The sequence below is a fragment of the Gracilinanus agilis genome, chromosome 2 (genome assembly GCF_016433145.1).
Source record: "Gracilinanus agilis isolate LMUSP501 chromosome 2, AgileGrace, whole genome shotgun sequence".
In the NCBI taxonomy this organism is placed as follows: Eukaryota; Metazoa; Chordata; class Mammalia; order Didelphimorphia; family Didelphidae; genus Gracilinanus; species Gracilinanus agilis.
In genome coordinates this window covers 51,561,276-51,585,549 of record NC_058131.1, presented here as the reverse complement: position 1 = coordinate 51,585,549, position 24,274 = coordinate 51,561,276, and the positions used below count along the sequence as shown (strand labels likewise).

General features: G+C 46.6%; 1 protein-coding gene across 1 annotated transcript in view; it reads right to left on the bottom strand.

Moving 5' to 3' along the window:
* Window positions 1-24,274, bottom strand: part of GALNS (galactosamine (N-acetyl)-6-sulfatase) — a 64,951-nt gene that overhangs the window by 23,689 nt on the left and 16,988 nt on the right. The window contains exons 6-12 of the mRNA XM_044663178.1: window positions 23,619-23,685; window positions 23,393-23,520; window positions 22,045-22,184; window positions 19,568-19,671; window positions 11,145-11,281; window positions 9,394-9,509; window positions 2,539-2,578 (exon numbers count right to left, since the gene is read on the bottom strand). Of these exons, the coding sequence (XP_044519113.1) occupies window positions 2,539-2,578; window positions 9,394-9,509; window positions 11,145-11,281; window positions 19,568-19,671; window positions 22,045-22,184; window positions 23,393-23,520; window positions 23,619-23,685 (732 nt within the window). The remainder of the gene's footprint in view (window positions 1-2,538; window positions 2,579-9,393; window positions 9,510-11,144; window positions 11,282-19,567; window positions 19,672-22,044; window positions 22,185-23,392; window positions 23,521-23,618; window positions 23,686-24,274) is intronic.

Here is a 24,274-nt window from a genome sequence, read left to right as displayed (position 1 = left end):
GAAGGGGGAGAGAGAGAGAGAGAGAGAGAGAGAGAGAGACAGAGAGAGAGAGAGAGATTAGGTTTGGGTTTCAGCTGGTATGAATTAAAGTAGATATGCTGGTCCTCCTGTTAGGGATTTGTAGTGCTAGACAAGGGTCGGATTGGTGGCATGGTGGACAGAGTGCCAGGCTTAGAGAAGGGAAGTCCTGGATTAAAATCTGGCCTCAGATACTTCTTAGCTGGGTGAACCTGGGCAAATCACTTAGCCCTATCACCTAGCCTTTACTGCTTTTCTGCTGTGGAATCAACACAAAGTATTGATTCTAAGGTGGGGAGTAAGGCTTAAAATGAACAAACAAATAAACAAACAAACAAGTAAACAAATAAATATAGTGGAGAGGTGACAGTTGAGCTGGAATAGAAAAGAGACGGAATCAGGTTTGTTCTGAGTCTCACATAGCTCTCGCCCCCAAGTGCTGGTCTAGAAGGGCATTCGAGGCTTCTTAATGGCGTCTCCCATAAGCTCAATATTTGTTTCTCAGCACTTTTCAAAGTTTAACCCCCAAAGGGTAGAAGAATGATGCTTATTCTGGGAAAAGGAAAGAAGCCCCCCAGAAATCCAAGCCTGCTAATCATGGAAAAGGGGGTCTCCAGGCCTAGCAGGAGCTGGTAACTCAAAGGGCCTTTGAAGTCGTCTTTCTTTTAACAATTTCAGCTAACTCAGTGCACTATTTATTGTAGTCTGTTAGCCCAAGAGGGAATGAACTGCTAACCTGCCATGTGCTGAGTGGTAATACTTAAGTGGGGGTTCGGGGTGACGGAGGTGAAGCGGCTGTAGCACGCCCTCCTAAAGCAAAGCTCACCAAAAGGCTTTCTGTGGCTGTTAGTGGGATGTGATTGGCAAACAATTTTCTAAGATATCCTGTGTGTTTTTAAATGGACAGCTGGTCAGTGGAGCAGTTAATATTCTGCTTTTCAATAAAGCAAGAAGGTGAAAAGCCCATGAAATCCCATTTAACTGCACTGAGTTATAGATTCCTGAATCAGTGGCTGGAAAAATCAGGGGGCCGGCTTGATAGGTTGAACAGGGGGGCCAATAATGGATTTTAAATGGATACAAAAATGAATGACCTTTTCGCCTTTTGGGAGCTGGGGCTCTGCAGACCAAATAAGGATTGAATAGTAGGAGAAATATCAGAATTTCATGTAAAAGGAGAGCTAAGCAGTTAACAGTGAGCTATCAAAGCCAAGGCTTTATGTACAAATTATAATTTGGATGCAAATCAAATAAGCTATTTAATTAAGATGCTTGCTAATTGGTACAGGATTTCTCTCTCACAAATACCCTAGTTTGAGGGAAGACCTCGTCCTCTTGGGCATTAGTGTCTGATCTGCTTCTATTTACAGTCCTCGCCTCCCCCACTCTCGCTCCCCTCACTTTGTCATGTAAGGAAAGTCACACAAGCAGCTCCAGGTAATTTCTCAGGGTGGCTTAGAAGCAGGGAGGAGGAAGGGGTGAGACCTTGGGCAAGTCACTGTTCCTCTCCGAAACTCAGTAAGAGGATGGTGATGGACCATCTAAAGAGGGTGGCCTTCTAGGCCAAGGCAATCGGGAGAAGGCCAGGAGGGCCTCGGAATCTTCTTTTCAGTACTTAGAGGGGCGTTTAGACCCAACATCCTGATTTACTGGTGAATGAGGGAAATACGGATAACTAAAGTGCTGGGCAGAATGCGAGTGCTGCTGGATTCCGAGTCGGGGAGGCTGGGCTCCAAATATCAGCCTCATCCCTGGCTGTGTTCCCCTGAAGAAAACGGCTGAGCTTTCCTGGGCCTCAGTTTCCCCCCATGTAAAATGAAGGGAGTTAGTCTAGCTGATTTGTAAGGTCCCCGCACTATGAATTTCAGGTGGAATCAGAGGAGCACCAGGGGAATGGAGGGAGACAGATCCTTTCTGGCCTGGGATGGGGGGAAAGGGGGCAGCATCTGACACCCGAGAGGCCCGGCGGGGAGAGCCGGCCGGGCTCCCAGAGGGCTGCTGGGATTTTGCCTCCTGGGCCCACGAGCCGGGCGACCCCGGGCCAGACTTTGCTCTCTCTGAGCCTCCCTCTTCCTTTGCAGAACTGAGCCGCGGGGCCATCACTCTCCACGGGCCTGTGGTCAGGCTCAGGAGTCCATGTGTGTGCAGGAACGGCACATTCTAACACGCAGAAAAAGTAAATTCGTGTCCCCAAGAACGAAGGAAGCTTGGCAGGCCGGCTGGGGCGGCACTCGGCAGGCGCCCGCTGCGAGCAGGTGTTCAGACAGACAGGAGGAAGGCAAACGTGCCGGCCGACTGAGGGCCGGAGGAGCCCTCCGACCCGGGCCCATCCCTGCGTGCTCCCCAGGAGGAGGGATGGCAGCTGCCCGCGGCGGCTCGGCCTGTGGCCAGATGGGCCCGAGTAAGCGCCCGTCAGAGGATGCAGAGCCTGACGCCAGGCTCTTCAGGCCCTCCCCGTGTGACAAAACAGGAAGCCCAAGAGGCCGATCCGCTCTGGGCAGGGCGAAGGAGGCCCTCCACTGGGACAGACGCGAGACCCCCAGTGCCCTGGGCCCCGGGCCTTCCTCCTGCCCCCACCTGCCCTTCGGGGGCTCTGGAGCAGGGACAGCCGCCAGAAGGGGCCGCAGTTCGCCCCGGCAGCCTCCTACCCGCGGCACAAAACTCGCTTCTAATGTGTTAACTGTCTGGAAGGGACTGGAAAAAGGGGCGAAGCGAAAAGTCTCTATCGGCTCTCAAGCAGAAGGGATCGATGGCTGCCTGGCAGGCTCGGAGGACCACAATCAAATGTCATTATTTGTGAGGCTCGACTTGACTTCCCGGCTCCCTCCTCTCCCCCATCCCCACCTGGAGCTTATCGATCCTGGACGCTGAGGAGAAGGGCAATCACAGGCCGAGCAGGGAGAGCCCTCCGGCGCCCCGCACAGAACAATGGTGCCTTCCGAGGGGCAGGGGGGGACGAGGAGCCTTCTGAGGAGGCCCAGAGAGGAGAGCTGGAAACGGGGGACGAGGCCCAGGCCCTGGCCAACAGTATAGATCACATGGCACTAGAAAATAAACTCCAAATTATATCGTCGCCTTGGAAACGAGGCAGATACTTATTAAACACCTACGTTGTACTGGGGGCGGCCAGGTGACTCAGTGGCTGGAGAGTCAGACCTAGAGACGGGAGGTCCTGGGTTCAAATGTGGCCCCAGACACTTCCTGGCTGTGTGACCCTGGGCAAGTTACAAGGCCTCTGTCTTAGTTCCTCATCTGTAAAATGGAGGCATGCCGGAGAAGGAAATGGCAAACCACTCTGGTATCTGCCAAGAAAGCTTCAAGTCGCACGGGAGTGAATGTGCTCCTTTCTCCCTTCAGGGTTCCTTCAAAGCTAGCTCAGGCGCCTCCTGGTCCACATCAAGCAACCAATAAGCATCCACTCCCACAAAGCCTTGGAAGTGCTCCTTCCTTTTTTATTTTTATTTTTTAAAAAAACTCTTACCTTCCGTCTTAGAATCAATACTGTGCATTGGTTCCAAGGCAGAAGAACAGTAAGGGCTAGACGATGGGGTTTAAGTGACTTGTGTAGGGTCACACAGCTAGGAAGTGGCTGAGGCCAGATTTAAACCTGAGACTCCAGGCCTAGTGCTTTCTCCACTGTGCTACCTCACTTTATTTCTGAACCAGGTAGACAGGGCCCAAAGGAGGGGAAGAAAGTAGAGATACCTTCAGTCAATCATTTGTCAACTTCCAGGTTAAAAAAAAAAAAGAAAAGGAAACCCTCTATTTCAAAACATCCTCATTTTCTGCTTCTCTCCCTTTGTTCCTTCCGCTTTCTCCAGGGTATTTCCCTGCTATTCTGATCTCCACCCCCCATTCCATCTCCAGCTATTTCTGTCTTCTTACCTGATCTTCCTAAAGGTCTTGGAAAATGCTTCGCAGGCATCTCCTTTCTATTATTATCTCATCAGCGGCGAGGCAAGCCCAAGTACAAAAGGATAAAAACCCATGTCATTAAGCCGGTGGCTCAGGTTTCTTTCTGGCTAACTGCTTCCCTTGCCAGGGATACAGAGTCAAAATGTGGATTTTGTCTACTTAAAAAAAAAGTTTCCAGGTCACGGCTCGGAAGTCCCGTGAAAGTAGGCACCGAGCGTCTCTCGGGAAGAAATCGGCGAGTGAAAGCGGTCACTTGGGCTAGAATAACTCAAACTCCATCAATAATATTGATAACAAACCCACCAGTAACAAGGATGGCAGTCAGTAGCCATTCCGTCTGGCGAAAGGGGTAAAAAGGAGGACGAGGAGAGGGAGGGAAAGAGCAGAACGGTAAACTATCCAGGGTTCCGAAATCTTTTACATGTAAGAGCTGTAATTAATGTCTGGGAGACACGAGAAGAATTGGAACAAATTTCAGCTCCTGCCTCCTCTACATGTTGTTAATGGCTATTTTGTCCACTAATGTGTTCCAATTTTACCCACATCAACCACATGTGATACAAACTGCAGGAAATCAAATGAATTTTTAATCATTTCTCTGATGTACAGTATAATTGCTGACTTTTATCAGCCAGTAGTTAAACAAAGACTTGGAAGGAAATAAATATTCCTTAATTGCACAACTGCCACTGTTCACAGTAGGGGAATCTCTGAAATGAATAACTGGCCCCCATTATTGTAGTTCTGTACAGATTCAGATGGGTACGGACAAGGTTTATGCTGATTTCTGTCTTCTGAGGGCTGGTTAGATAGAAAAATATTCTTTCATTGTTTTTTTCACACTACGTGGAGAAATAAAACACATTTCTGAAACAGCCGTGCCCTCTGCCATGTAGACAAGCACGTGTCCGTTTCTGTCCAACTTTATCCTGGTGGGAAGAGAGGAGGGAACAAAACAAATTCCCTTCATTCTTTGTTTGCTCAAGACACCAGGTTAACTCGTACGGCTGCCACTGAATACATTAATTTGTCCTTGAAGAACACAAATTCAAATCATAATCTGTTTCTGTGTCACCGGCACACAAACGGCCGGGATCCTTTGTCCTAGCCAGCTACCCATTAAAGCCCAAATCGAGTCTGGGGTCACTGGCCTAAACGGCCCCGGCTCTCAGCTACATTGCTTCCTTTTCCTCAACCTATTCACGGCCAATGGAGGAAGTTCCGTGTTTGTGTTCATATTCTCAGATGCTTTGGGCATTTAAAAAAATCCATTTTGCCTCGAGGGCTTACCAGTTCTCATAAAAAAAATAAGCGCGTGGTAATAATTATGGTCACAGCGACCTTGCAGCACCAATTACCGACTACAGAAATGACTCAAAGCGGTCCCCTCGTGGGCCAGCTCCTTTCTCAGAGTCTAATCATCTCGGTGTACTCGGGTTCAACCTTATTGGTTAGGGGGTCTGCCAGTTAGTCACCAGAATACAGCAAGAAACGTCCCAACGGAAGGCAGGACGCAGCGCAGGACCCGGGACTCGGGAAACACGTGGGAAGAGAAACAGGGACAAGGTTTTCCACAAAGAACTCCCAGATCTCAGACAGACAAAAGAACATGGCACTCTGCTAGATAAAGAAGGAATCCAGCTAAAATGCTCCAGGGAAATCTGGGGGATGGGCGATTCTTCAGCTGGGGGCACCAGAGCAGATTTCCCGGACCAAAGTGTACCTGAGCTGGGCCTCAGGGGAGGAAGAAGAGGTCCGAGTGCAGAGATGAGGTCCGAGCGTGGGCAGGAGAGCAGAGGGAGAAGGGGGCCGGCAGGCGGAGGCTGGGGCTACTTTGTCTACGACACAGAATCGTCACGGGGAATAATGGGACGTGAGTCTGGACATGAGGCAGGAACCAGGCGGTGGAGGCCTACAATGCTATGTTAGCGTGTATTTTGCTCCACGAGAGAGGACCTGTTCAGTTTTTCAGTCATGCCCAATTCTGTGACTCCATATAGGGGTTTCTCGGCAAAGAGACTGTTTTTTGCTATTTCTTCTTCAATGGATGAAACAGAGAGGTGAAGTGACTTACCCAGGGTCATACTCTGGTGAGTGTCTGCAGGCCCGTTGCTTGGCCCACAGAGCCATGTAGCTGCATTGGATGGGGACGAGGGAACCGCTAGCCCTGTCTAAAGCCAGGCTAGAGCAGTCCATTACAAGAATCATTTTGATGCCAGCCTTGCTGAGGACACACTGGAGGGAGGAGGAGGCTAGGGAGGAGGTCGAGGAGGCCCACACCAGGGAGAGCTCAACAAATCTTTATTCGACACCTTCTGTGGGCAGAGGGATAGACAGATAGAGGAAAATCCCTGCTGGGGGCACGCACCTCCTGCCTCGGACCCAGGCTGTATGACCCAGTCACTTAAGTGGGGGGCTCTCGGTCACACAGGAGTGTCCCGTGGCCAGGGTCGCAGGGGCGCTCGCACTCTGCCCCCAGGGGAGGGAGAGGCAGCAGAGGGCCCAGCAGCACCCACAGGCCCTGCCCAAGGGAGATGCTCAATGTTTATGTGGCGCTTTAGAGCTGACTGAGGGTTTGACATGCCTCAGCAACCCTTGGAGGCTCCGGCTGCCCCCTGTGCCAGGAGGGCAATTCTACTTTCTCTTCTGTCTTAGTATGAAAACCAGGCCATGAGGGTTAAGTGACTTGCCCAGGGTCACACAGCTGAGAAGTGTCTGAGGCCATAGTTGAACGCAGGTCCTCCCATCTCCAGGCACCTCTCTGCCCTAATCCTACCTTCTCTTATATGTCTTTTTCTTTATTACAAACTTAAACATCAAACACAACATACTTCCCTAAGAAAGACCAGGGTGTAAAGCTGAGACTATGATGCCGCTTTGCCAAAGGCCATATCCGCAGAGCACAGACCATCGCAGGTCCTAAAGGAAGCGAGCCAGGCTTTGGGTCAGCACCCTTCAGGAACCTGTGTGACACAACTGAAATCCGGAGAGGCAGCATATACTAAATTTAAGTTAGTTTATTAATTGGCCAATCAAGAAAACCTCAACTAGCCAGCAGAACCTCCCATAATCCAAATGGACACCAAGGAACGTGAGCAGGGCAAAAGAGTGAGGAAAAGGGAGCAGGGCCAAACCAGAGCAGCTGGCCAACAGAGCTGGGCAAGGGCCCAAGCAGCCAGAAAAGAGTCTGGGAACCTGGCGGGCATGTCAGTACACATACTCCTCATGACACCATCCCTCAGGCCCCTCCTGGACATCCCAAGACATTTCTGATTGGCAGAGTCCCTGAGGAGGTGGGCTCGGAGACCTCAGCCACTTTCTCATTACTTCGTCACAGGAAGAGATGGGTCTTAAGGACACCCATGAGCTCTTTCCCTCCCTGCCACATGATTGGATCACTGTTGCCCAAAATGGTGGCTAGAGCCTACCATCCTCAACACCCAAGAGAGTCCCTGTTACAGACAGACAAGTCTTGGGTCTCTATCCTGCCTCCAACAAAAACTGGTTCAGTGAGATGTCTGGGAGCAAATTCCTTTAACTTGGAAGCGGGCTGACCTTCTACACCTGAGGTTTAAGCTTCATGTGAGAATGATTACAGGTTAATATTAACTTTTCAGGAGGGTTGGGCGCGAGGCTAGCAACCTCACCCTGTAAAAATTTCATTTGCTACAGAAACTGCAACCTCAATAAACCAACAAAACCTACGATCGCCTAGTCTGGAAGATGGCTCTCCAACAGAGTCCACGACGCGTGCTGGCAAAAACCAACAAACTCCAGGTCTCTGTTAACAGATGCCTACGTCAAATCTTGAACATCAGATGGCCTGAAAAGATCTCCAATGCCAGACTCTGGGAAAAACAATTCAGTATCCCATCAGTCAGGATGCTATGAAAAAAAAATATGGAACCCACCAGGGAGGAGGAAAGTTGGAAGGCCAAAACAGACCTGGCAAAGATATGCCCAGTTGGGGGAAGTTGCCCAGAACAGAGTCCGTTGGCATGAGATGCCCAGTTGGGGGAAGTTGCCCAGAACAGAGTCCATTGGCGTGAGATGGTTGCGGCCCTATGCTCCTCTGGGAGTCAATAGGAATAATAATAATAATAATAATTAACTTTTCACATGTGCTATCTCTTATTTTGGGGCAGCCTTGCCAAAGACACGTACTTAGTTACTGAGGGGCTGCACCCTTCATCAGTGGAGAAAATACCCCCACCAATGAAACAAGGAAACCTAGGACTCACAGCCGGGCAGATGCTACGCATGGTCCTATACTCATTTTAAAGATGGTGAGGCAGGGGCAGAGAACAGAGCCTTGGTGGTGGTGGTGTGGGTTCTGGGGGACCCTCTGGCACTTTGTGGGATAAAGGAGGAAGATGAAACACAGAAGGAGGCTAAAAGATGGCCAGCCTAGGAGCAGAAGAACTGGGAAAGAGCAAAGTCACAGCGAGGAAAAAAGGGAAAAGAATCTCAAAGAAGGGAGTAAGCCAAGGGTTGAACACCACAAAAATATCAGGTGAGAATTTTAACAAGGTTGGATTTAGCAATTAGGCAGTCACAGTCCTTTTCTCCCCCTCTGCCCCATCAGGACCTCAGAAGTTTAGCAGAAAAGATAATACAATGCCACAACCGAGGAAAGGTGTCTCTTGGAACAGGGGAGATGTGAGCATATCTGTAGGCAGTGGGGAGAGAGACGGAGGATGAGAGAGGGGGATTCTCTTTGGCTCGAGGTCTTGGAATATGGGACAAGGTCAAAGGTCTAAAAAGGCCTTGGCAGGGAGAGAGGCTTCACCTCAGCCTGCACTAGAACAAGGAAGGTGGTGAAGAGAAGGGAGATGTCTCAGGGACCAGAGAAGGAAGAGAAGGGCAATCTCAGGAGACTGAGGCCTGGGGCTTCTGGGCATTGCTCATGTGGAGCTCTCTGATGTGGAATCAAAGGAGCTTCTTGCACTTTCCATGATGGGTAGGAGAATCATGTGGATGACACACAGGGATGATGAAAAGCCAGAAGACCCCTGTCATGTCCAAGGCAGCATGGCCTGTGGCAAGTGCAAGTGTCTCTGAGGGGGATGGTCTAGGCAATGCAGGGCCTGCCACTTACCTTCTTGGGTCTCATTTTCCTCATCTATAAAAGGAGTGGGTTGGCCAAGCTGGCTTCTGGGGGATCCCCCGCCCCAGCTCCATGATCCTGTGACCCACTCTCTTTACATCAGACCTTTGGAGGTGATGGCACAGACAACCATCAGTGAAGCCAGAGAGCCCTCTGGCGCTCTGCCACAGTGAAGCTTTTCCCCAGGAATTTTCCACTAAACCAAGAGTTGGAGAGGGGAGGGCATGGAATAAGGCCCAAGATAAAACTTGTCTATGCCGCCATTTTGCCCAAAGCTCTCCTAGTCTGGTTCTTCAAGCAACTGATTCGGCAGCTCAAGGACTCACCGAGATGAAAGCCTGAAAGCCCCAAGCAGAAGGTGGCTACCTGACTGAACTGCTCCCACGAGTTGCTCCAAGTCCAGTAATGAGCTTTGTACTGTCCCACTCGGACCGCCATCATCTCGTCACCTCGGTAGTAGAAGATTGGCCTGTCGCAGAAGGGGAACAGAGAGGATAAAACAATATGGCCACAGGACAAATGCAATTATGTTTACATGAGACTTCAGGAGACCCTGTGATGAGGAAGGCCCATATTTTAATGGAAGCTAACTCTTGATTCAAGGACAATGGTCAGGGCCCACTACAAGTCTGTCCTGCGAGGTTCCATCTATTTATTTATTTGTTTGTTTGTTTTACATGTTTATATAATTTTATTTATTTATATAAACCCTTACCATCTGTCTTAGAATCAATTAGTTCTAAGGCAGTTCTAAGGAAGAAGAGCGGTAAGGGCTAGGCAATGGGGGTTAAGTGACCTGCCCAGGGTCACAGAGCTAGGAAGTGTCTGAGGCCAGATTTGAACCCAGGACCTCTCATCTCTGGACCTGGATCTCAATCCAGTGAATCACCTAGCTGCCCCCTCCTGCAAGGTTTTCAATGAACATGTTAAAAACATGTTCATCAAGGCAGAAATCATATTGTGTAAGAGGGAACATTATCCAGTGCAGCCACAAGTGACCACTAGCCTTGGTGTCCTCCAACCCTGGGGCTCATGGTGGGGGTTGTCTTTGGTAACAGAATTGGACGCATTAAACAGAAAACACCGTCTCCCAAGGGTGAGGGGTCTAGAGGAAAGCTGGACAGAGATGGAGAGGTGGGTGTGGCAGTACCAGATGGGGGAGCTGAGGAATGGAAGAGCTGGGATGCTGAGGAATCTCTGTGCCCCTCTCCATTAAACAAGGAATTGTGGAATTTTAACAGCATCAAAAAAGCTGCAAAATCCTTTCTAGCCCACACACCCAATGGAGGTGCTTCCATTTCCCTAGCTAAGAACTGGCTGGCTGCCTTACGTCATCCATAGCTTTCAAATTCATGGTCCTCCAAAAGCTGCCTAGGCACTGATTCTCAGTTTAAGCAATTCCTGGTGGGCAAATGAGCAGTCTCATAGGTTCTAGGGAAAGAAGCTGGGCTTTGGGAAAATACAAATTCAGACAAAAACTCTTAGTATAAGGAGGCAGTGTCCAATTCATTTTTGTGAAGACTGCCTTTAGAAACAAGGTTCCTTTAATTCTGGGCTTTCCCTTCGCCTCTCAGACTGACAGCTAAGAAGTGAGTCTGAACAAGTAAGGGGTGGAGACGAGGGTGGGGGTGTCTGTCCAGACCAAACAGCCAAAGCAATAAGCCACCTTTGGCTCCATAACTCTGACACCCGCTCAGCCTCTTTGGGTACCAGGAAGAGACCAAGTCCAGGAGCACTTGAGGCACTTTCTTCCCTCTACACCGCTGTCTCAAGACTCCCCTGGTTAAACTCTACTCTTATACACTCCACCAGGTTTGCACACAACCCCTGATGCCGCAACAGCCCAGAGACTCATTACTGCCAATATGTTTTGTGCCTGAAAATCCCAGCGCTCTCATCGTACAAGCCACCCCCCTCTCCTCTCACCCTCATTCGTCTGCCCGGCGGAGGAACAATTCCCGTTTCTAAAGTCACAATCGCCAGATGGGATTTTAAAGCCTCGGTTCTGTACCACTTCCAGAGCCTGGGCGGTGGGGGTGGGAAGGGGGATGGGCCTAGGGGGAGGGGGGCCTCCGAGCACTTTGCCTTTCTGTCTGTAACTAACCTGTCAATCACCTTGCCCTGCACAATGGCTGGGAGAAGGTCAATGCCGTCAATCTCTCGGTCGCTGGGAGGCTTCAGGCCCGCTAGGGACAGGCCGGTGGTGAAGAGATCCATCACATTCCCCAGCTGGTGACTCACCTGAAATCGACCAGGAAACAGTGGGATGAGCCCAAGGACGTCCTGCTCTGACCCTGGACAGACGGATGGATGGACGGACGGTGGTGGGAGGGGGTGCCCCATCCACTGGGCCCTGCCACTGCCTTTTGCGCGCACACACGCACACATTTTCTCTCTCTCTCTCTCTCTCTCTCTCTCTCTCTCTCCTCTCCACCGTTTCTAAGGGGGTCCATTTCAAAGCTGCCTATAGCTGAGCAAAAGGCACTTAGGTGGCTAACACCATCCTGAGGACCAGAACACAGCACGTGCCCCACCATCTTATCCTCCTCCAGAGATGAATTCTACTTTGGCTCAGGCTCTGGGTAAGAATCCTCCTCCCCCTCAAGCCTGGCCTGGCTCCTGGTTTCTGAACGTCCCCTGTATGCCAATGAGCTCACACGTTTGGGTCTCTTTCAGGGCCTTCTGACCTTTGGAATGCACCACTGGCCTTGTTGGCCAACGGCTAACCAATATTCCTTGGGACTCCCCTGGACCAGGAGAGCTATGGGGGGGAGAACAGCACATCAGAGCTAGACCCTTAGGATTCTCCAGACTCTTAGGGATGGGATGAAGAGGCCCAGTTTCCTGGGATATGACTCATGGGAATCACTTCATTGTCCAGCTCCCCTAACCCTGGTCCCCCTTTCTGGCTCCCTTCCCTGTGTCACAGCAGGTTGCAAGGGTTCCCTAGCTCCCCTTTCCCTGGAGGACACAAGTAGGCAACCGGAAGAGTGCTAAGTATTTAGAAGCCAGTCATGAGTAGAGGCAGAGAGGGAATGAGAGTTCTCCCCTCAAGTCTACACCGCAGCCTCAGAAAGCCAGAGCTGCAGCAATCCCTGCAAAAGAGGGGGAAGGAGATGATTTTACATGAGTGGTAGCTCGACATATTTTGGCCAGTGGCCAAGACTTCATAATGAAATGACCATCCACAGCCTGGCTTGGTCCATTAATCCACCTGCAGTCTGGTTGGTGGACAGAGGCTGATTATTTAAACAAGGTAGCAACTCGCCAGGATCGATATTCCTGGCAACCCAAGCTTAGACACATCCGTCCAGCTTTTTGCTTCTGAGGAAAGGTTCAGCTTTCTGAAAAGAGGCTTGGATGGTCACTCAGCTAACAAAAGGGGCACCGAAGCATGGTCAGGAGAATGCCAACATCCCTGATTTAAAATGGCAATTCATTTGTGAGGGACTATGACCCAATTTTCTCTCTAAAGCTTCAAGATTAACTCAAAAAATGTCCGTTGCTAAAAAATATTTTTTAAATGATGAAAAATAATCATTTTTTTCCTGAGAAAGCACAGAAAACTTCCCCAATCACAAAGATGGGAGTCATGGGAATTGGTTGGAGCCTGTTTGCTTTGGGATAAATGGAAGGGATCTGGAAGAGTCCTTTTGAACATAGGGTCATTAAAAGTCTCTGCCTGGGGCAGCTAGGTAGCTCAATGGAGAGAAAGCCAGATCTAGAGATGGGAGATCCTAGGTTCTAAACTGGCCTCAGACACTTCCTAGTAGTGTGACCCCAACTGCCTAGCCCTTACCGCTCTTCTATCTTGGAATACACAGTATTGATTTCAAGACAAAAGGGTTAAAAAAAAAAGCTTCTATCTGGTGTGAGTCAAGAAGGATGGTGAGCTGTGGACTACCCTCACCTTTCAACTTCCAAAAACAAGATATAGAACTTGTTAGCAGGAGGAGCTTGGGCAAAGTTTGACTGGTAGATGGCCTACGTGCTTTCCCTCCAGGCTGAGGGGTGATTTAACTGGAGTCAGCCTATTCCTTCTTCCAGATAAAGCAGGTGATTCTAGCACCTGACTGCCTGAGGGTTGGCCTGGAGAGAGCCCAGGCCAACCAGGCCTCTGTGCCACAAGGAATCCCAGACTTCCAACTCTAAAACTTGACAACTTCAGAAAAATAAGATCGGCCACAGCTTCCATACTTGAATGAATTTTGAGAAACAAAAGGGACAGGCAGCTCTGTTGTAAGGGCAGAAACATTTCTGCATGATTCTTGATGGCAAAACTAAGCTTTTACACTCTAGCAGGCCCTTGGAGAACAATGTTTGCTTGTGCCTTAAAACACACATAAAAGCAAAGATTGACTCTTGTCTCCATTTGGAAACCATTCCCATGCTGGAATTCCTCAGTGACCAGAAATAATCCTCTTGTCGACTTTTTCCCTCTTTGGGAGGTGGGTGAAGGCAGATGCACGTACCCTCCTCCAAGAGCCAAGGATTCCCTTTCGGATAGGACTAATCTGCCTCTGCTCCTTTATTCTGAATTCCAGAGATGAGATGGCCTCACTAGAGAAGTGGCCATGGTTTTTAGAAGGAGAAAGGGAGTCTAGGTTATGACCTGGAAACTGATTCTTGTTTGTTTTTCATCAGAGCTCCCTAGAACTCGACCTTTCCCATCTCTAGTTTTAACAGGTAGTGTCCACCCAGAGACCTTGCATTCACAAAACTGTTATTAGCAGCTAGGCCTGGGCTATTATCTAATTTCTACAATGCACTGTGATGGTCCTGTGGGGCCATCACCAATTCCTTGTCCTGGCCCTCATTAAACAGAACCAGATGGAGATCACTGGCTTTAATCAGCCAATTACGTCCTTGGTCTCAGATGAACATTCCTCCACACGGAGGAGAAACTTCTTAAGGAAATTAAATGCGCATGCCACAGTCACTCGGATTTATCTGCCTTCTGCAGCACCATGTGCAGGAGGTGGAAATATAGGTGACTGTGTAGAAATAAATAAATAAATCTTTCAAGGGAAAAAATCAAATCTCTTTGTTTTTGGTCAATAGTACTCTTTTAGTCCAACCTCTTTTTCAAACTTTTTTTTAAGGGAGAAAAAAAATCCAGATATTAACAGTGCTAGAAAAAATAAATTTTAAAATGAGAGATGGGGGGGGGGGGAAGAGGGAAGACAGAGAGAGAGAGAGAGAGAGATCAGATATTCTTCCTATCAGGAAGGAACAGCTGGTTGTACTCACGTAAGAAGCTCTCTTTTTTTCATATAAACTCTCAGTGTACACATAACATCTTTAAGAAAATGAAATCCTTTAGCTGTGGGCCCTGCAGTGAGAATAGCCACCATTGCTGTTATCAGGGCCTTCAAGCTTTAACTCTGAATCAAAGGCAACAATTAATAAAGTCGCCCCCGCCAGGAACGGAATGGGGAGAAAGCTAAATATTTGAAACTGGGTGAACAAATGTCAGGGTGTTTTTAAATAAAACCCTTTCACAGTTATCACAGCGAGCAGGCCTGATATCCCTGTCTAATTCAATTTCAATTGGTGCCCCATGGGAGATGGTGAGGGAAAGGTTGCGATGCTGTCTTTGCCTTGATAGGTTTTCTTCTCTTTCAGGGAGCAAGAATCAGAGAGGGGTTGGGGAATGGGGGGGGGGGTTGACTCAAAACACCAGAATATGAATTTTATTCAGCTGGAACTTTCCAGAAGGCAGACAAGGCACGGGGAATTTTGAAATGTTTACTTGCTATGAATTCACCTGGAAAATGGAGCATAAGAGAAGCCGTAAGGGATTTCTCCGGGGCATCTGGGTGTGAAGAAGCATCCGCTGCCAGCCAGGCAGACCAAAGTCTTGGGCGAGGGAGTAGGGCCTTTAATAACTAAACATTGAGACATTGGGGCTGAATACAATATAGAGGCTGGCTGAGATTTAGACAATGAACCTTCTCAAGTCCTACTGTCAAGGAGTTTGGAAAACTGAGTCTTACAGAAGCTGGGCTGTACAAGGGAAGATGCAGAGGTCTGGGGGGGGCACAGAAGGGCCTAGACAGGTATCATCACAACTCTGCTCCTCTGGGTAACCTCAGCCAACCATGTCCTTTACCCTCCTGGGGCCTCAGTGTCCTTATCTAGAAAATGAGCCAGTGGGACTGAACTATCTCCAAGGTCCTTCCCAGGGCTGGATCCTCTGCCCTTGGGAGTCAGAGTTCTGTCTCAAAGAGCGATCTGATCATGAATAGTCATGATGAAAGGCAACATTTATGTCCAGGCTTGTGTGGGTTACCTCAATGGATCCTCCCAACAACCTTGGGAGATAGGTACAATTATTATTCCTACTTTATAGAGGAAGAAACTGAGGCAGACCAAAATTAAGTGAGTGGTCCAAGGTTACACAGCTAGTAAGCTTCTGAAGCAGGATTTGAACTTGAATATTTCTGACTCCACATCAATCCCCATATCCACCAGACTGCTTACATTAGGCTCTTCATTTCTCTAGGCCCTGATTTCCTCGACCATAAAAGAGGCAACTGGACTCCATGATCTCAATAATTCCTAACAATCAGAGCTCTTTCAAAGTGGGACGGACCACCTTGGGAGATGGTAGGCTCCTCTGCATTAGAGGCCATCCAGCGAAGATTGCCAAGGACCACAAGGTAGGGAAGATGGAAAGGGGATTCTGGGTCAGGCAGGGCTCCTGAGTTGGCTGCTGTGTCATTGGATATTCCTAAGGAGGACCCTTCTAGGTCCTATAGTCCATGCTGCTCACTACCAGCACCATCCGAAGGACTGGTAACTCACACATGGTATTGCAGAAGTTAAGACCCTGCCCTCTGAGAGTGTGTAATCAGACAGGTCACTCTGTTTGTGTGTGTGTGCGTGTGTGTGTGTGTGTGTGTGTGTGTGCGTGTGTGTGTGCCATTCCATGGTTCTGTGATTTCCTGTGCCATTCTGTATTGCACAGTGCCTGGGCACCATCCTGGCAGCAGCCTGGTTATCTGAGTGGGCTTGAGCTGTCCACCAGCCCCTCCAGGCTCTAGGTGTCTAGGACATAGGAAGCATCAGAGAAGGGACTAGAGATGGGCTTTTCCAGAGAAAAAGGACTCTCTTCATCCAGGGGTGCTCTAAACCAAGGCAAGGATAGGTCCAGGCCCATGTTCCACTGATGCCAAGGTAGTTTCTACCCACTTTTCCCTCCACAATGAATTGGTGAACTTGAGGGTGTGCTATTAGCCCAAGAGTGGGTGAGATGGGAGCACTCCCTCTAGCTGATGGTCAGAAGGACCACAGGGCTCAGGGCATTACCCGGTCAGGAAGCAGGACAAGGCCTGAGTGGGAACTGTGCCCTCAAGCAAGAGACACAAATGGCCAAAGGCAGAACAGGAGCTGCAGCTCTACCCACTAGGTATGTGTGTGTCAGCAGTCTCTCTTGCCTGATCTTAACAGGGAGAATCCAATTCTTCATTAAGTGCCTATTACATAGGAAGTGCACATAATGTTGGGGAAGCCAAAACAAAACTAGATATAAAGTAATCTATTATGAAGCCCTCTATTACTGGGAATAGACTCTAAGAGTGCTGTTCCAATCAAAGAGCTATTTGTTCAAAGATCCTGAGAGAAGCATCATTTGTGTTTAAAAAAAAAAAAGTAGAAAACGAGGTAATTGTCCAACAACAGAAGAATGGTTAAACCAGTTGTGATGCCTTACTATAGTCAAACATTACTCTATATCAGAGGTCGGCAACGTATGGCTCTTTCTGCAGGAGCCATAAAGTCAATTATTTTTCAGGTGCTGTTACAGGAGTGGCACTGTGAGCACTGGACGGCTCTCACGAAATTACATTTTAAAAATGTGGCGTTTATGGCTCTCACATCCAAAAAGGTTGCCGACCCCTGCTCTATAGTTACATGAATACTATATTCAAACAAAATAATGTTGAGTGAGAAAAGGAGACAGGGGAGCACAGAGGAGATACGATGTACAAGCAAGGAGGATAAAGGGAAGGAGGCGAGCATCGTTCCAGCCCCTACTACGTGTCAGGCACTGGGTTAAGCACTTTTACAAGTGACAGGAATGAGTGGTCAGAGAATTCAGATGAAGACTCATGGAGACTGACTCCAAAAACTTATATTTTATGCATCTAAATGAACTCATTTAAATGCAAACAGTTGCAAAACAAGTTTAGCTGATTGTAGTGAATGTTTACTACCGAGTTTATCATAATCATTAAAAATAAAGACGAGTTATTCCTCTAACTGGTTAGGCTTTTATTTGAATAGCTTATTGATCCTTCTGGGAACAAGATGTAGAGAAAACTTAAGAAGGTTTTGAGAAAAGGATGTTGTTCAAGGTCACAAGCTAATAGAAGGTGAAGCCAATAAAAGGTTGGCAAATTAGGAAAGGTCGAGGGAACTGGGATTTTTAGCCTAGAGACAGCAATGACAGGAGAAGGGATAACCTCATTACAGTTTCCAAATACATTACTCAAAGGGTCATCTTACAGAAGGCAATGATTGCCCAACAATGACATACAAATAATTCTGCTTGGGAAGTTCTGGCTACTGCCAGTGTTATATAGTGTTTATATAGGAAGCAGAGGACAAGTTTCTTCCCTGAAGAGGATGATAATTTGGAAGGAGAGAAAAGTCAGACCAATAAGGAATAATGCCTACATGTGCACCCACCATTGCTGATGCAGGAATAAGATTCATACCAATATAAAAATACCCTGGGTTTGAGAAAGCACATTAGATGGGTAGAAGTTGGTGACATACCAAGACCAAGCTGTGCTTAACCAGGAGTACACTGGCTGCAAAGGGGCCTGTTGAATTGATTAGCGTAGCTGCCTTCTTACCCTGGAATATTCTTTGCCATGCTGGCCCTCTTCTCCCATTGGGGAGGTCCTTCTTGACCCTCCTTTTGGGGGTTAAACTTAGGGAGCCATGCTTTTCCCCTCCTAGCCTCTGATTGTATGACTTTGCCTCTTCATGGAGGGGCACCTTCTCTTCCTCCTCCCTCCCTCCCTCCCTCCCTCCAGTGTTGCCTTTTACTGGGAGAACATAAGCTCCTTAAGGACAGGAATTGATCTTTCTTTTTGCTTGTATTTTTACTATCAACACTTGGAATACCGCCTGGCTCAGATTCCTGCCTGCCTGCCTATTTATAGAATATATAAAATAATGTTAGAAAATGACTTATTTTAAAAGCCTGGAGGCAAAAGGAGGAGGCTACTGGGAGCTAGAAATCTGGAGCACAAAAGCAGCACAAGTTGGGGTTATTTGGTCATGTGGGGTCCATGAGGCAGGTAGGGCGGCTTATCATCACCCTTCTTCATTATTCACTCACACCCACCTTCTCCACCTTTCCCAGCCAGAAATAGTATCAGCCCTCTTTCCATCTGCTAAGCTATCTTCCTCTCTTCCTTCAAAACACAGTGTAACTATTATTGCCTTTATTAAGTACACCCAAATTAGCCACACCTGGCTCCCATGACTCTGACAGTACCATAAGCATTTGTGTATAGCTAAAATTTGCTCTGCATGGTTCAGACATATGGTGAGGGTTTTTTTTATCCCTTTCAATTTTTATTTGTCCTCTCCCCCTTATTAAATTCTTTGAAGGCAAGTATGTTGTCTACTTTCTTTCTAGCTGCCCACGATTAAATCCATAAACAAATATTCCCTAAGCATCTAGGTGTCCAGCATTGTACCTAGATGGAGCATATTAAGTGGGAAATACCCAAGATGCCATGTTCTTCCCTTAGAGTCTCACTGAGAAACCCAAATGCCTGGGCACGGGAAGGCAATTAGAAATGAGGACAAGACAGTCTGGAATTGAGAAAAGAACAAGATACTGATACTGAGGTTTCATAATTTCAGTTGCAATTTTGAGAAGAACAAAGAAAATACTCAAAGGCAGCAGATCATCCAGGATAGGAATTGCTGACTCATTAAAACATCCCCCCCCACCTCCCCGCCCCAAACTAACACTTAAGCTCCCCAGCCCAGATTTGCTCATCTCTACTGTGTCTGGCCCTTCACTGAAGACTTCTCTCTACCTGGCCCAGTGAGACAGGTTCGTTTGCTATTCGTTTTAACATTTCACTCATTATTCAGATATATTACAGATATAGAATTATAGATATAAATATACATTAAAATATGTCAAGTATCAAATTATAATTTCTAACATGTTACTCAAACAGGAAAGGGCCTCCTAGCCAGAGATCCGATCCGTCCAGGCTAAGTCCTGAGTCAGTCTTGTTAAATGACTAGCTCACATGATGAAGAGTTTGCTTCTGAGGAACTAGGCAGGGTTCTAAGAGAGCCTGGAAATGACGTCTGACCACAGCATTTTGGATAGCCTGAAAGGAATGGAGGGTCAGAGAGGGAAGGTCTACGGGTAAGAGATGGAGAGTATATATTAGCTGGGATCCAAGATGACCTTCAGTCTGGAACTTTTGCCCTTATGGAAAATGGTCACTGATTGGAATGAACCAATCACTGACCCGAGCTACTTACTTGTCCAGCGGGTATATGTCCAGGCCACCAGGCAATTGCTGGTTCCCTTAGCCCTCCTTCAAAGGTGGTTTGTTTCCCACACAGGAAGGGCCCATTACTGCCACCTGAAAGAGAGGAGAATTCAAAAAGCGGCTGGATCGGATGGGCTCGTGACTCCTCACTGTGCTTCCCCCTGCCCACATCCAACTAGTGGCTTGTTAAGTCTACCTCCTCAGCAGCCCTCGGACCCATCTCTGCCACTCACACAACTTCTGCCCTTGTGCAGTGTAGAAGCAGAGAGAAGAAAGCCAAGGACAGAGCCTGGGTGGCAGTGGGGACACAGCTGGGGCTAATCGCCTCTTCTCTGAAGACTCCTAATTGGCCCCCTTGTATTTCCTTACTCTTGTCCATCCTTTACTCAGCTGCCAGAACAACTTTCCTCAAACCTCAGCCAAACCATGTCACTCCCTATTCAATCCACTCCAGTGGCTTCCTATTGACTCTATAATCAAATATAATTTCATCTCCATCTCATCCTTTTTAAATGCCTATTTCAGGTAAAATCTATACTGTACATAATTATTAATACAATAGTACATTTATATAATTCATAAATTAATCTACACTATTGTGGATACATGCTAGGGTAGGAGGTCAAAAGAGTCACAGAGGATCACCCCACGACAACTGTCCCCATCTTAAGACTACCCACCTCCAACGAATTGGAAATGGAGGGGATGTCCATCAATTGGGGAATGGCTCAACCAATTGTGGTACATGCTGATGATGGAATATTATTATGCTATATGAAATGATAAGCAGGATGGTTTCAGAAAAAGCTGGAAAGACCTGCATGAACTAATGCAAAGCAAAATAAGTAGAACCAGGAGAACATTGTATACAATAACAGCAATATTGGACAATGATCAACTGTGAAAACTTGGCTATTCTCAGCAATGCAATGATCTGGGACACTCTGAAAGACTTTTTAAAAAAATTTTTTTTTAAACCCTTAACTTCTGTGTATTGGCTCCTAGGTGGAAGAGCGGTAAGGGTGGGCAATGGGGGTCAAGTGACTTGCCCAGGGTCACACAGCTGGGAAGTGTCTGAGGCCAGCTTTGAACCTAGGACCTCCCGTCTCTAGGCCTGACTCTCAATCCACTGAGGCTACCCAGCTGCCCCCTGAAAGACTTTTGACAAAAAATATGATCCACCTCCAGAGAAAGAACTGTGGATGCAGATCAAAGAATACTATTTTCCACACATATTTATGGTTCTATTTTGGAGTTTTGGTTTTGTACAATATGGAAGTGTTTTGCATGATAATAAAAATAAAAATTTAAAAAGACCACCCCACTTCTCTGCTCTTCTCCACCCCCCAAGAAGAATAAAGGAACAAATAAAAGGAGGCCAAAACTGGACTCCTAGTCAACATTTGTTGGGGATAAGAGGGATAATCAACCCATTACTCAAATTATTTAAATTTGAAGAAGGGAGAAATATTGAAAAACCTTGGCATTAGTTAGGAAAACATTGAAAGGAACAGTGAATGGAAAGGGTATCCTTAGATTTATTTGTTGAAAGAATATTCATCAAATTCCCATTAGCATAGAATTGGGGCAACCTGTTAACTTAAAAAAAAAATAACAAAAAATTCTTATATTCTGTCTTAGTATCAATTCTAAGACAGAAGAGAGGCAAGGGCTAAGCAACTGAGGTTAGGTGACTTGCCCAGGATCACATTGCTAGGAAGTGTCAGAGGCCATATTTGATCCCAAGTTTTCCCAACTCCAGGCCTTTGCTATATCCACTATGATACCCAGCTACTCCCCCCCCCCTCCTTTAGCCCCTCCAACCTCCAGACCTTTAAAAGAAATTTTAGGAAAAACTCAAGAAAGTACTACTTTACCTAGAAGATATCCATCTTTAGGAATTCCCTAAGGTCCTTTCCCTTCCCTCTCTAAATTTGTGGTGGAAAAAATAACTATCCCAAGGGATGGCAGAGGTTGAAAAGATAAATAATTTTTAAAAAAACTCTTACCTTCCACCTTAGAATCAACACTATGTATTGGTTCTAAGACAGAAGACTGGTAAAAGATAGGTAATGGGACTTAAGGGACTTGCCCAGGGTCAAGCTAGGAAGTATCTGAGGCAGGATTTGAACCTAGGACTGGCTTTCAATCCACTGAGCTACCCAGCTGCCCCCAAGATAAATAATGTTTTAAAAAGTTCTTGATAACCTCAGGAATGAAAGGCCCATGGTGGCTCATGAAAAGATATTTGAATTTTTAGCAGTGAGAAGTGGAAACCTCTAAACTCTGAGGTTGATGTCATGATGGACAATCCTATCATCCTAGAAAGTGGCATGGTCATGAGTCTGGCCCAGGGTGGTTTTAATAGATAGGTTTTATGGCATACCATACACAAATTAGGAATCTAGGTCTATGATATTATTTATGAGTATAAAGCCATGGGAAGAATTAACATCAAACACTTACCTTCCTTAGGAGCTGAAATAAGGGCAGCACCATTATCAGATGTGAAAAACACAAACGTGTTCTCTTTGATACCCAGGTCCTGAAGCAGCTTTAGGATTTTCCCAATGCTATCATCAATTTCTCGAACAGCATCTCCATATCTGCAGTAAAAGGAATTGCAAACTTTGAGTGAGTAACTCAGGGCCAGCAACAACTAAAATCATATTAAGTACTGTGAAAGAGAATTCTTTACTCTATTGTCTATCCTGAGTTAACACTAACTTAAGTGTGTCACTAGATTGTGAAGACAGGATTAACTCTCCTTGGTCTACCTTTTGATTGAATCCACACAAGCTTGAACTAGATGGAGGAGCTCCAAACCACTTAGTGAATTCACACCCTCAGAAACTCAATCAATCAGGACGAATATTCACCTCTCCAGAAGGTGAGAACTTAATCTTCAGAAGGTGAGAAGTCGATCCCACAGATACTGCCCCCTGGGCAGTGCTAGACAATTTGGAAACTGTGATCGGCCCCTGTGAAGAGGGGTAGGGACAAGAAGCCACCATAAAAAACAAGCCCCAAATTCCCTCAGAAGAGATTGTCTTATGGAGATAAGACTCCTGACTGGAGAGAGTCTTCGAGGGAGCTTCACTGGAGACTTCAGCTTGGATCATGGGCTTAGAGCTTGGCTTCAACTTGGACTCTGACTCCTGGACTACTTCATGGGGTGAGTGAAAGGTTGAGTCCTTTCCTAGTTTCAGGAGAGACTAGCTTCCATCTTGGAGGAGGCCTCGTGGTTACTCACTACTGGCCTTCCTGGTTGGGAGCTAATTAATCTTTGTCTGGATTAAAATAGACTAGATAACCTCTCTAACCCCCTCTCATTTCTCTTCTTTATTATTTCTTTTCTATTTGTAAATACATTTCTGACTCAAGATATAATAAATATTGGTGACCACATAATGTCATAAAACTATTGTCCAATCATTAAATTTAACTCTTAAGGTACCAACCTTATGGCTTTAAAGAAATGGATTGGCTGTTATTACCTTTTTTTTTTGTAACAGAAGAGGGGAAAAACCAAATATGTATAAGTTCAAGGTCACATAACTAATCAAAAGTGAAGCCAGTTTCAGATACTTCCTGACTGTGTGACCCTGGGTAAGCCACTTAACCCTGATTTACAAGCCCCTGCCACTCTTCTGCTTTGGAACTGATACTTAGTATTGATTTTAAGACAGAAGGAAAGGATTTAAAAAAAAAGAATTAAAAAGTGAAATCAATACTATTGCTAATAATGTTCTCTCAGATAAAAAATACTATTGAAATTTTCTGACATAAAAATAATAAACATAGGATTGCTTACCTCCCTCTTTGACTGGTACCCAAGAAAGATTCTGAAGCATACACAGGTGCATGGGTGGCATCAATGGCCCAATAGAGAAAAAAGGGCTGTTGATTGGCCTGTTGCTTCTTAATAAAATCCACTGCTTCCTGCAAAATAAAATTAATTCTTTTCCTGCCCTAGGACCAAATATCCCAATATAATTGCAGTCACTGGACAGCCCACCCCACACTCCACTTTCCAGTACCTTTAAGTAGATCTGAGTTAGATTAGCCTCTCCAGTCTTGTGATTAATGGGAAAATCTTCATAGAATCTGAAAATAATGCAGAATAAGAAAAACCAACAGGCCCAAGGTAGAAAGGCTTTTTTTCTCTCTGGGTTTTATGATTAAGCAGGAAGAATAAAACACATACTTTATGAGTCATTTCCAGAAAGATTGGGGAATAGGGCTATGAACCCAATAATAAGTTAAACTCTTTTGGGGAACAATGTATATTGTTAAGAGGTTATGAAGTACTGGGGGTTTGCTCCTTTAATCCTTTTTTAGGTGATATAGTTGAGAAGCCAAAGGGAAGGCAGAAAAAGATGACTTTAATAATGGGAGGATGATTCCCTACACAGGCTTTGGGCACCCCCTGCCAATTTAGTAGATCAACTCTTTCTGGGTTCTGACTTCCCATCATCTCAGAGTAGGTCTTACTTTTTGTCTGAGGTTTGTGGAAAGAGAATCTAACAATCCCACTGCTGCCTCTGATAGTATGTGTAAGCTAAAAAGGATTCCAGACTGAATGTTAATTCACCTACCCACATAAAAAGGCAATATGGATTATTCTAAAACCTTGAGGGCAACCTCAAAAGAGAGGGAAGAAGAATAGGATCCGACATGGGCTGCTTGAACAGTT